This window comes from Eschrichtius robustus, chromosome 20 (assembly GCF_028021215.1).
Source record: "Eschrichtius robustus isolate mEscRob2 chromosome 20, mEscRob2.pri, whole genome shotgun sequence".
Lineage (NCBI taxonomy): Eukaryota > Metazoa > Chordata > Mammalia > Artiodactyla > Eschrichtiidae > Eschrichtius > Eschrichtius robustus.
Window position 1 is genome coordinate 64,431,736 of NC_090843.1, and position 12,089 is coordinate 64,443,824.

The window sequence follows — 12,089 nt, forward strand, 5'->3', positions numbered from 1 at the left end:
TGTTTTGTTTATCCGTTCATTAGTTGATGGCATTTAGGTTGTGTTCACTTTGGGATGTTATGAATAGTGCTGCTAGGACACACTAGTTTTTGTGTGGACATGTTGTTTTGGTTCTCTTGGATATATACTAGAAGTAGAATTGGCAGGGTCACATGACAAATCTCTGTTTAAAGTTTTGAGGAACTGCCAAACTGTTTTCCAAAGTGGCTGTGTCATTTTAAATTCCCACCAGCAGTGTATGAGGGAGGGTTTCACCTTCTCTACTTCCTTGTCAACATTTGTTGTTGGTTTTTTTTAAAATAGCTATCCTAGTAAATGTGAAGTGGTATCTCATTGTGGTTTTGATTTTCATTTTCTTAGTAACCAATGATGAACATCTCTTCATGTGCTTGTTGGCCATTTGCATATTTTCTTTAGAGAAATGTTCATTCAGATCCTTTGCCCATTTCTTTTTTAGCTGGGTTGTCTTTTTATTGTTGAGTTGTAAGAGTTCTTTATATATTCTACATACTCAGATGTATGATTTGCAAATATTTTCTCTCATTCTGTGGGTTGTCTTTTTACTTTCCTGATAGTATTCGTTGATGTACAAAACCGTTATTTCCTCTATTTGATTCATTCAAATATTTATTGAGCATCTAGGGAGATACAAAAGTGATTAAAACATGGTCAAAGAGGTAAATCAAATGAATAAGTAATAGAAGGCAAGGTATAAGATTCGCTGAATCACAGCAGTCAAACGAAAGTGCTGTAGGAAATCAAGAGTGAGATTGCTTCTAGCCTGGAGAGGGGTGTGGGTGGCTGGAAAGTCAGGAACGGGGATTGAGATTAAAATAGAAGACTTCGTCTGGATTGCTAATGAGACTCAGTTTGGACTCTCCTTTGTATTCGTCTTTCCTTTTCCTCTCTCCCTGTCTTAATTTACCAGGACTGTTTATTGTGCTTTTTCCTAGACTTGCCTGCATTTTTACTTTAATGTCTTCTACCGAACTAGGTCCTTTTGGTGTTTTAGGAGGTTTTTTTCTTTTTTTTTTTTTTCCCCTCTGTTTTTGGGAAGGATTCTTGACTTTTTTGCTCTTGGTATTTGATGGTTTTGAGTCTTTTCCATTATGGTTTGATTTTATGCCTTTTTGGCTGGAGTATCATATAGATTTCTTTGCTGGAGCTTTTTCTTCAGCTTCCTCTTCACCTTCATCAGCAAGTTTTGCTTGTTTTCTGTGGAACCTTGCTACCACTTCCAGATATACTTAGGGGTTTCACGTCCTCCTCTTCTTCATCTTCTTACTCTGCATCTTCTAAGTGCTGTCCACTGATAAGTACAAGCCCTGAACTACTTTTAGACCACACGTAGTATTGTTTCAGAGCCCCCCAGGGAAGCCATTGGCCATACAGACGTTATCAACCTCGCCAGGGCTGCTTTGCTTAGGCTGCCTCTGCTTCAAGAGTGTGCACTTCATCCTTTGCACCAGCCCCGAAACTGACCCTTCCTAAAGATAACCGCTCCTTTTCATCATTCTCCACTTTGAAGTGATAATCTTTGTTTGTCTTCAGTAGACAACTAAAAGATAGTTCTGGGGCCTCAGGGGCACACACTTAGGTGGGAGAGAAGGTGGACGGAGATAAGTGACTTCCTTTCAGAGGACAGCTGAGCAGGACAGAGTCATACTGGGGCAGAAAGTTTTTAATTGTGATGAAGTCCAGTTTATTTTTTCTTTCATCACTTGCGCTTTTGGTGTCATATCTAAGAACACCTTAATCCAAGTTGCATAATCCAAGGTGACAAAGATTTATACCTATGTTTTCTTCTTGGAGTTTTGTAGTTTTAGCTCTTACATTTAGGTCAGTATTTTTGGTGAACAGAATTTCTGTAGATTTTATGTGAGACTACCCTGGGACCATTAAAAGAGTTTACTTATATTGTCTTTTTAAAAGTTTTATAGTTTTCGCATCAAATTATTCTTTTTTTTACAATTTATTTTTATTTATTATTTTTGGCTGTGTTGGGTCTTTGTTGCCGTGCGCGGGCTTTCTCTAGTTGTGGTGAGCGGGGGCTACTCTTCGTTTTTGGTGTGCGGGCTTCTCATTGCGGTGGCTTCTCTTGTTGCACAGCATGGGCTCTAAGCACACGGGCTTCAGTAGTTGTGGTGCGTGGGCTCAGTAGTTGTGGCTCGTGGGCTCTACAGTGCAGGCTCAGTAGTTGTGGTGCATGGGCTTAGTTGTTCCGCGGCATGAGGGATCTTCCTGGACCAGGGCTCGAACCCGTGTCCCCTGCATTGGCAGGCGGATTCTTAACCACTGCGCCACCAGGGAAGCCCTCATCACATTATTCTTAATCCACCAGAAATTGACTTTTTGTGTCTGCCTCAAGGTAGAGGTCAATATTCATTTTTTTCCCTGTATTGATAATTAAAAAGTTCATCCTTTTCCAACTGTTCTACACTTTTAGCTCTATTATAATTCAGGTTTGCATCTGTATATGGATTGATTTCTGGGCTTTGTGGTCTTTGTGTCCTTTGTGGTATTGATGCAGAAATATAATAGATATCCTTCTGATTACTAGAGCTTTATTCTTTTTTTTTCCAGTGAGGCAAACCCCACTTCTGTGGGCATGATTTAGCTTTTTAAAAGTTTTTTACCATCTCATATAACTTTTAGAATCATATTTTTCAGTTTTCCAAAATATCTTTCTGTAATTTTCACCGGAATCATATGTAATACAGAAATCAGTTCCAGGATGACGGTACCTTTATGTTAATGAGTCTTCCAGTCCGTGGCTGTGGTATATCTGTCTATTTAGGAGGGCTTTCATGTTTTATTACTTTCTTTTATATGCCTTGTGTTAGATTCAACTCTAGGGGCTTTATATTTTTGATGCTATTGTTAATAATATCTTTTCAAAAATTATATTTCTTCTAACTGTTGCAGTTTTTTTTTCACATGCTAGAATAACTTTTTTTTAAAAAATTGAAGTATAGTTGATTTACAATGTTGCATTAGTTTCAGGTGTACAGCAAAGTGATTCATATATATATGGTCTTTTTCATATTCTTTTCCATTATAGGTTATTACAAGATATTGAATATAGTTCCCTGTGCTATACAGTAGCTCCTTGTTGTTTATCTGCAGTCTTTTTTTTTTTTTAATATATGCCAGCAACCTCCCTAAATTATCCTTGTAATGTTAATTACTTATTTGTAGATTTTTTTGGGTTTTCTATGTAGGTAATGGGTCGTATCAACAGTTAAAAAAAAAAAAAAAAAAAAGACAGTTGTTTCTTTCTTTCCAGTTCTTAAACCTTTTCCTTACTTTTCTGTTGCCTTATTGCTCTGCTTAAGACTGCAGTACAACATTGGGACTTCCCTGGCGGTCCAGTGGTTAAGACTTTGCCTTCTAGTGCAGGGGGTGCGGGTTTGATCCCTGATCTGGGAGCTAAGATCCCACATGCCTCCGCAGCCAAAAAACTAAAACATAAAACAGAAGCAATATTGTAACAAAATTCAATAAAGACTTTTAAAATGGTCCACATCAAAAATACTTAAAAAAAAAAACCCTGCAGTGCAACATTGAAAGTGGTTATTCTTGTTCTTTTCTGCTTTTTCAGGAATGCCTTTTACTTTTTACTACCACTGGTTATGATGTCAGTATTATAGACATCCTTCCTCAGATTGGGAAATTCCCATCTGTTCCAGTGTGCTGAGAATTTAATCATGAGGGACATTGAAGTTCACCAAATGCTTTTTCTGCATAAGTTTGTTGATCTAATTATTCTCCTTTAAAATATATTAATAGGATGAATGACATCAGTTATTTTTCTAGTGTTAAGTCACCTGTGGATTTTTACGTTTAACCTAACTTAGTCATGATGTATTATCTATTTTTAATAAATTGCTGGACTTGACTTACCAGTATTTATTTTGGGATTTTTGTATCTTATTTGTGAGATAGATAAGCCTGTCATTTTCTTTTCTTATATGGTTCTTGTCTGGTTTGGTAACAGATCATGCTAATGTCATAACCTTTCTAAACTCTGAAATAGTTTAAGATTGTAATTATTTGGTAAAATCAGCTGGATCTATTGGGTATTTTTTGTGTAAAAAGTATTTTTTTTTTTTTTTTTTTTTTAGTACATCTATTTTTATTTTTTTTATTTTTATTTTTATTTTTTTAAACACCTTTATTGAAGTATAATTGCCCCCACAATGGTGTGTCAGTGTAAAAAGTATTTTTAAATTAGTGATTCAATTTAAAAACATTCACTTCTATTTCTTCTGGAGATAGTTTTTTCCCTCATTTTGGGGAATATAGTTGTATCTTCTGTATCATCAGTTTCTGCTTCTTATTTCCTCTTTGATTTTATTCTGCTCTTTTATAATTTGTCAACATTAACTTTTCAGTTTTTTCTTCCCCCTTCTCCCTATGCACTACTTTAACTTCATTCAGCAAGCTTTAATTTATAATGCATTTTATTATCCATCCTGGTTTCCTTTTCAACTCCTGTATTAATAAAAGTGTTCTTTTAAATTTCTTATATATAATGTTTTCTTGACTATTTTTGGTTATTTGATTTCTAACTTTATTGTGGCCAGGGAGTATGGTCTCTAATACCCAGTCTTTTGAAATAATTGGTTCTTGAATTTTGGCCTAGATGATGATCGATTTCATAAAAATACTCTGGGCATACTTGAGAAGAGTATATATTCTCTACTTAAAAAAAATCATCCATATCTTCTCTCATTTTTGTCTGTAACTTATCAATTACCACTATGATTTTGGATTTGTATCTTTTTCCTAGTAGTTCTCAATTTTTAAAAAATTGAGGTAAAAAAAATTGACATGCAACGTTATATTAGTTTCAGGTGTATAACATAATGATTTTATATTTGAATGTATTGCAAAAAGATCTCCACAATAAGGCTAGTTAACCATCCATCACTACATATAGTTACAGAATTTTTTTTCTTGTGACGAGAACTTTTAAGATCTACTCTCTTAGCAACTTTCAAATATACAGTGCAGTGTTGTTAACCATAGTTACCAAGCTGTACTTTACATCTCCATGACTTATTTATTTTATAATTGGAAGTTTGTACCTTTTGACTATTCACCCATTTGGTCCATCTCCCCCCTGCCCCTGCCACCACCAGTCTGTTCTTGCATCTACCAGCTCCTGTTTCTTCCCCTCCCCTCTCCTCCTTCCTTCTTTCCCCTCTTTCCTTCCTTTCTTTCCTTTTCTTTCTTTCTCTCCTTCCTTTCTTTCTTGCCTACCTTCCTTTACTTCTTTCCTTCCCTTCCTGTCTTTCTTTCAAGATTCCACACATAAGTGAGATCCACCGGTATGTGTCTTTCTCCATCTGACTTCACTTAAAGTAATGCCCTCAGGGTCCATCCATATTGTTGCAGATGATGAGATTCCATTCTTTTTTTATGGGTGAATAATAGTCCATTGTGTATATATACCACATCTTCTTTATCCCTTCACCTGTTGGTAGACACTGAGGTTGTTCCCATGTCTTGGCTATTGTGAATAGTGCTGCAGTGGGGCCCGCTAGTACCAGCATCTACGCAGTGGGGGAGCTCCCAAGAGTGGCTGCTGCCAGTGTCTTGTGTCCCAAGGGTGAGCAGTGGCCGGGTCCCCCCTCCCCCCCCCCGCCTCTCTGGGAGACTCTCCAAGACCAGCAGGTTCATATTAATATGGAAACATGGGCCCCTGATTTTATTGATGCTTCTCTTCATCTCTTCTGTCATGAAAGGGAAACTAAACACAAAATATGCCCCAGGAAAGTATGTCCAAGCCTAAATTCAGATGCATGCTAGGATTCCAAGATTTCTGCCTTTCAGCCCAGCTCTTGAAGAAATTTATACAGTGGCAGATGCAAGATTTCTCTGTAGAAGAGACTCAGGAATGGTGATGTGTTTGCAAGGAAGAGCTGGGGCTAAACTGTCTTTTAGGCAAACTTTATTTGCCTAAAACTAGGCTTGTTTGGAGTGAGCTGCCAAATCTGCTAGTGAATTCACATTGCCCTGGGAAGCCTGCTTTTTGGAAAGTCTTCAAGAAGTATTGAACTTTCAAAAAAGTCTGAAAACTATAATTGACCCTATATGTGAAGGCTCGTGAACTAAACTGGGTTCTGACAATGTGGACAGCAACCTCCCAGTTACCGCTTTCCATTCTCAAGTGGCGCTGCTTCAGCTCTTGTAAAATCCTCAAATTCCTACCTTAATGGCCAGGAGGAAATCAAACTGTGGAACTAGTCTGCACCTCCGAAGCCCCAGCAACCCCGAACTCTGTTATCCTCCCTTTCATTTCCCATTTTGACCCCTTTTAATGATGACCCCCCCCCCAAAAAAAAAACTGCTGCAGTGAACATGGGGGTGCATATATCTTCTTGTTTATGTTTTTTTCTTTGGATAAATACCCAGAAGTGGAATTGCTGGATCATATGGGAGTTCTATTTTAATTTTTTGAGGAACTGTTTCCGTAGTGGCTGCACCAATTTACATTCCTAGCAACAGTGCACAAGAGATCCCTTTTCTCCACATCCTTGCCAATGCTTTGTTTACCATAAAGTCTGCTTCGCCTTATACTGATGTAGTTAGATCAGCATTCTTTTGGTTGATATAGGTTAGTATATGTTTTTCTTTCCCTTTACTTTCTGTGCTTGTATTTTAGGTATATCTCTTATATAAGTATGTATCTGGGTTTTGTTTTTTATTGAGTCTGGCAAACTGTCTTTCCACAGGGTAATTTAGTTCTTTTAAATTGACAGTGATGTTCCCTGGTGGTGTAGTGGTTAAGAATCCGCCTGCCAATACAGGGGACATAGGTTCGAGCCCTGGTCTGGGAAGATCCCACATGCCACGGAGCAACTAAGCCCATGCGCCACATCTACTGAGCCTGCGCTCTAGAGCCCGCGAGCCACAGCTACTAAGCCCACACTATGCAACTACTGAAGCCCAGGCGCCTAGAGCCCGTGCTCCGCAACAAGAGAAGCCACCGCAATGAGAAGCCCGCGCACCGCAACGAAGAGTAGCCCTCGCTCACTGCAACTAGAGAAAGCCCACGCGCAGCCAAAAATAAATAAATAAAATAAATAAATTTATTAAAAAAAGAAAAAAAAATTGATGATGATGATTGGTAATATCTCAGTTATTTTTAAACTATTTTATGCTTTCTATTTGTCTTTTTTTTTTTGGCCTCACCATGTGGCATGTGCGCTCTTAGTTCCCTGACCAGGTAATGAACCCATGCCCCTGGCAGTGGAAGCACAGAGTCTCAACCACTGGTCCGCCAGGGAAGTCCCTGTCCTGTCTTTTTTATGCTGATACTGATGTTCTTGTTTGTTTTTTCCAACCCTTATTTTGGATTGATTGTCTTATTCCATCTTCTCCTGCTCCACCAGTTTGGATTTTATACGTTATTTGTTTGTTTATAGTGGTTCCCCAGAAATTTTAACAGTCTGTTTAACTTGAAGCCTAAAACTAAGTAGTATCTTAACCATCTTCTTGAGTATAGGAGGGCATAGAATTTCTTGATTTCTTTCTTTCCTCCCGACTTTTATGCTATTGTTGTCATATATTTTAGTTCTTTCTTATTTTCTTAAAACTGCCAAAGACATTATTATTTTATATGGTCAATCTTCATTTCGGTTCACCCACATATATGTCATCTTATTTGCCCGTCATTCCTTCTTGCAACACAGATCTTCTTCCATTTGTGAGAATGTGCTTCCTCTTGAAGAACATCCTTTAGAATTTCCTTTAGTGAGGATCTGTTAGCTGGAGAGTTCAGTGTTTGTTTGGTTTTTATAACTTAACTGTTGTCTTTTACTTATGCCTGTTATTGAAAGGTATCTTTGTTTGGAATGTGGTTATTTTCTCAGTTTTCCCTGCATGCTGTCTTTTTCCTTTCATTGTGAAGAGATCAGCCCTTAGTCTAATTTGTGTTCTTTTGTGGAGAGTCTGAATTTTCTCTCTGGCTGCTTTCAGTAACTTTTTCTTTGAGTGCTGTTGTTTTTACTATGATTTCTTTAGGAGTGGGTGTTTTTTTTTTTTTTAATCTTTCCAGGTTGAGACTCACTTGACTTCCTGAATATGTTAGAGTTTTTCATGAGTTCTGGAAAATTGCTTAGCCATTATCTTTTTTACAAAACCCTTTCCTACAGTTTCTTTATCATCTTTTGAAAGTCCTGTTAGATGTAATATTTTATCACTCTGTCTTCCATGTCTCTTAATTGCTTTTCTTTCCCGTTTTTTCCTTCTTCAGGCTTCATTATGTGCAGTATCTTCATTTCTGGCATATCTGCTGTCAAGTGTGTTTTCAATTTCAGTAATTATGTTTTTATTTTAAACATTTATTTATTATTTGGCTGCACTGGGTCTTAGTTGTGGCACGTGGAATCTTTTAGTTGCAGCATGCATGTGGATCGAGTTCTCCGAGCAGGAATTGAACCCATGCCTGCTGCATTGGGAACGTTGGAGTCTTACCCACTGGACCACTAGGGAAGTCCCTCAATAATTATGTTTTTATTGCTGGAATTTTTATTTGACTCATTTAAAAAATCTGCTTGGTCATTTAAAAAATATCCCCCCCTTGCCTTTTTTTAATATGTTGAGCCCTCTTTTATTTATTAAATCATATTAGATTTATTGACAATTTTTTTAAGTCTTAGTGAGTCTTATCCTTCTGGGTTGGTCATATTTTTACTTTTCTTTAGTTTCTTCATGTATAAAATAGTAATAATACTAATAACACCAACTGAATCATGAGATTGTTGTATGAGTTGAGATAATGTATTATATAATGTGTCACATAGTGAATGCTCAATAATACGTAACCCATTAAAATAATTAAAAATAATGAGACATAGTGTATGACTTATGAGATATACAGGAACTATAGATTTTATTGAAGAATATAAAAGACAACTTGAGTAAATAAATACAGCAGAATAGAAACACAGTATTAATAATGTGAGCTCATGTTAATTCACATTTTATACAATTTCAATAAAAATTCTAACTAAATTTATTTTTAAAGTTTGCCAAAATTATCGTAAAGTTAATGTAAAAGAATAGGTGAGGAAAGTTTGTTTGTTTTGTTGTTTTTAGACTTTCTGTTACTGTGGTTTTGTCCCAGGGCTACTTAGCTACTAAGAACAAAATGTGATTTCCTTGTTTATTTCTTTCTCTGCACCTACTTAACGGGGATTCTAAAAGAAGGCCCTCTGAACAAAGGAATAAAAGGGCATGGTTGAAGAACTCATTCCCATAAAAATGATCTCAGAACTCCAAGTATCTTTTGCTCACACAGATAGCAGGTTGAAAGAGTACTTTCTGTTCCAAAGTGGAAGTGGTCCTCAAAGCTTCTCTCTTGGAGGATTTTTATCCTTTCATTTGGGTACGGTCTGACTTAAATGACTAGGAACCTTGACTATCAGTCTTACTTGGTAGTATAGGTGACTTTTTTTCTGCTAGGCCTTTGGTAGACTTAACCATCTTTACCTAATGTCTTTTTTATCATTTCATTCAGTGAACTTATATCCATGTAGCTATTTGTTGAGCATTTACTAGGTATCAGGCACTAGTTAGGTGATGGAAGACAAAAAGCAGTGAACCTAGCTGAGTCCTTACTTACTTCAGTAATAATTGTAGGTAATAGGTACTGACTGTTTATAGTTGTGCTTGACATATATTGAGTCATTTAATCTCTCAGAAAGCTATGTGGTAGGTAGGATTAATATCCCTACTTTACACGTGAGGGGTTTATATACTTGCTCAAGATTGAGATCCTAGGATCAAACCACTTGTAAAGGGCGACCCTGAGGCTGAATCCTGGGCACAGTAATTCAGGTAGGCTCCTGCTTTGTGATTGCACACACCAGCAGTCCATATTCTTTTGGTTTTCCCAGGGCCTCTTCGCTATAGAATATAAAGTTTGGCAGGGGAGTAGGGTAGAGGATGGTGCTGTGCTGACTTAAGGATTAACCCTTAAATGTTCTACCGTACTCTCCCCGCCAGACATTAACACATACTGTGTATGTATAACACAGAAAAGCATTATTACAGTGCCACAAAAGGTCATTGTGATAGAGGTAGATGGGGTACCTTCATATGTTTAGATTCTCTTACTATTTTGCTTTAAATTTATCAGAATTAAAATATAAAAGGATTTTTCAAATGATGACTTATGTTGTTTGGTTATTAGTCAAAATAAATCTGATTGGGTTCGTTAGAGCCTTTGGGTCCGGTCCATTAGGCCCTAGTAGATTAAGTGATTACCCTATAGAATCAGCAAAGCATTGCTCAGAAGCATGTGTTATCTCTGGTGATTAATTACTCGTGGGGCTGATGTGCAGCAGATGCCTGACTCTTCGTTTCTGGGTCTCTTAGCAACAGCTCGAAGAAGAAGCCGCTAAACCTCCAGAGCCTGAGAAGCCTGTGTCCCCTCCTCCTGTGGAGCAGAAACACCGCAGTATTGTCCAAATTATTTACGATGAAAATCGGGTAAGTTCATGCCGTTCCCGACGGCACAGGCCTTTAAAACCACTGGACTATGCCTTTTCCAGTCATCTGTGTATTCTGTGGTAATATTAATTGTATTAACCTGCTTTCTGTTATAATTTTTAATGTTCTTAAACTTTGACTGAAGCTTGGTGTTTTTTCTTTATGTACTGAAGAAAAGTTGATAGTTGTGTCTTAAATTATTTAATATTTCATTTGCATGTTATATGATATAATACTATTTTGTGACAGTATAATTTTATCAGCTGAGTCTCTCTCCTGTTATATAAAGAGTGGTAAGCAATTGTGTAGCACATAATACAGCCATTCTGTAGTTTTTCACTTTATAAGCAACATTTAATGCCAAATACACTATTTTAGTAGAGATGGTCATTGGACGTGGAAACGACTTGCATTATCTGCTTCAGAACTGATAGCTGGGCTGTGCTTTGAATTTTAGTTACAAAGTATGAGGCCATTGACCTTTAGGTCAACTTTCTTTTTTAGGTTTGTTAAAATAATTTCTTCTTTCATACTCATAATTAAAAGTGTCCCCGGATTTAGGAAAGCCAGGCCTCAATTCTATGAATAATTTTGTGATGCTGAAGTTGGTTTTTGGCCAGAATCCAGCCCAGGAACTAGCAGTTAGAGGGAAACTGATTTCACCTTAATGTGAAGAAAACCTTTCAACAGAGCTGCTTAACACTGGGCTTCCAGAAGCCCCCAGTTCAAGAAAGAATTATATGCTTTAAGTACTGTGGTAGAGAATTGGCTTGTCAGCTTAAGGTGATCATAAGGTAGAAGTTGGGGATCGTCATTTCAGTTTATTTGCCTTGTAGTGAGTGGAGTCTTACACAGGCATCCTGTAGCAAGGTTAGCCCAGATCCTAAAGGAAATTGACCTTAAGAAAAGCAGCTGTGAGATAGTCATTAAATACACTTGTATAGGAATGATCTTGGACTCAGGTGTTCGTGTGTGTGTAGATAGATAACCGAAAGTCATCAGGTATACAATACTTAAGGAATTTTAAGTCACTGAGAGGCAGAAATATGGGCAATTATTACTAGTTCCTTGACTGGGTTCAAAATCAGTCCAATTTATTGGGCAGAACAACCTACGTGAAGATGAGTCCAGTGAGGGTGAAGGGCAGTCGGTGGAATGAGTGATGAGGACCCCTCAGGGCATGCCTGGAGGGCAGTGACGCTGGGGTCCTTGCAGGGATGTGGCCCAAGGTCAACAGGTGCTCCCTTGTTTAAGAGAAGTAAGGTACATGGGTTTTATATGAAATCTCCTGCTTTTAAAAAGCACACTGGAGAACAAGAAAGTACTTCTGAGGGCTGATAGGCTTCATGGCCAGTTTGTGACTTCAGGGGTAAAGTAAATAGGGATTAGAGCTGATAATAATGGAAAAGGATCTTATAAAGTACGGACTTCTTTCTTAGTATGAGTTACTTTTCAAATACATTGAATTCAATGATATTTATTAATTGATTGAGTTTCTTAATTAGCCTTCTCTTACAGGCCTAATAAACAGTTCCAATGTTAGTGAATTCTGCAGTTGCCTGACTCTAGGATGTGAGGACTGAAAA

General features: G+C 37.4%; 1 protein-coding gene across 4 annotated transcripts in view; it reads left to right on the top strand.

Annotated features, from left to right (window-relative positions):
* NCOR1 (nuclear receptor corepressor 1) overlaps positions 1 to 12,089 on the top strand; it is a 144,787-nt gene that overhangs the window by 41,891 nt on the left and 90,807 nt on the right. For all 4 annotated transcript variants that reach the window (XM_068531636.1, XM_068531639.1, XM_068531637.1 and 1 more), the window contains exon 6: positions 10,390 to 10,503. In XM_068531636.1, coding sequence (XP_068387737.1) covers positions 10,390 to 10,503 — 114 coding nt within the window. The remainder of the gene's footprint in view (positions 1 to 10,389; positions 10,504 to 12,089) is intronic.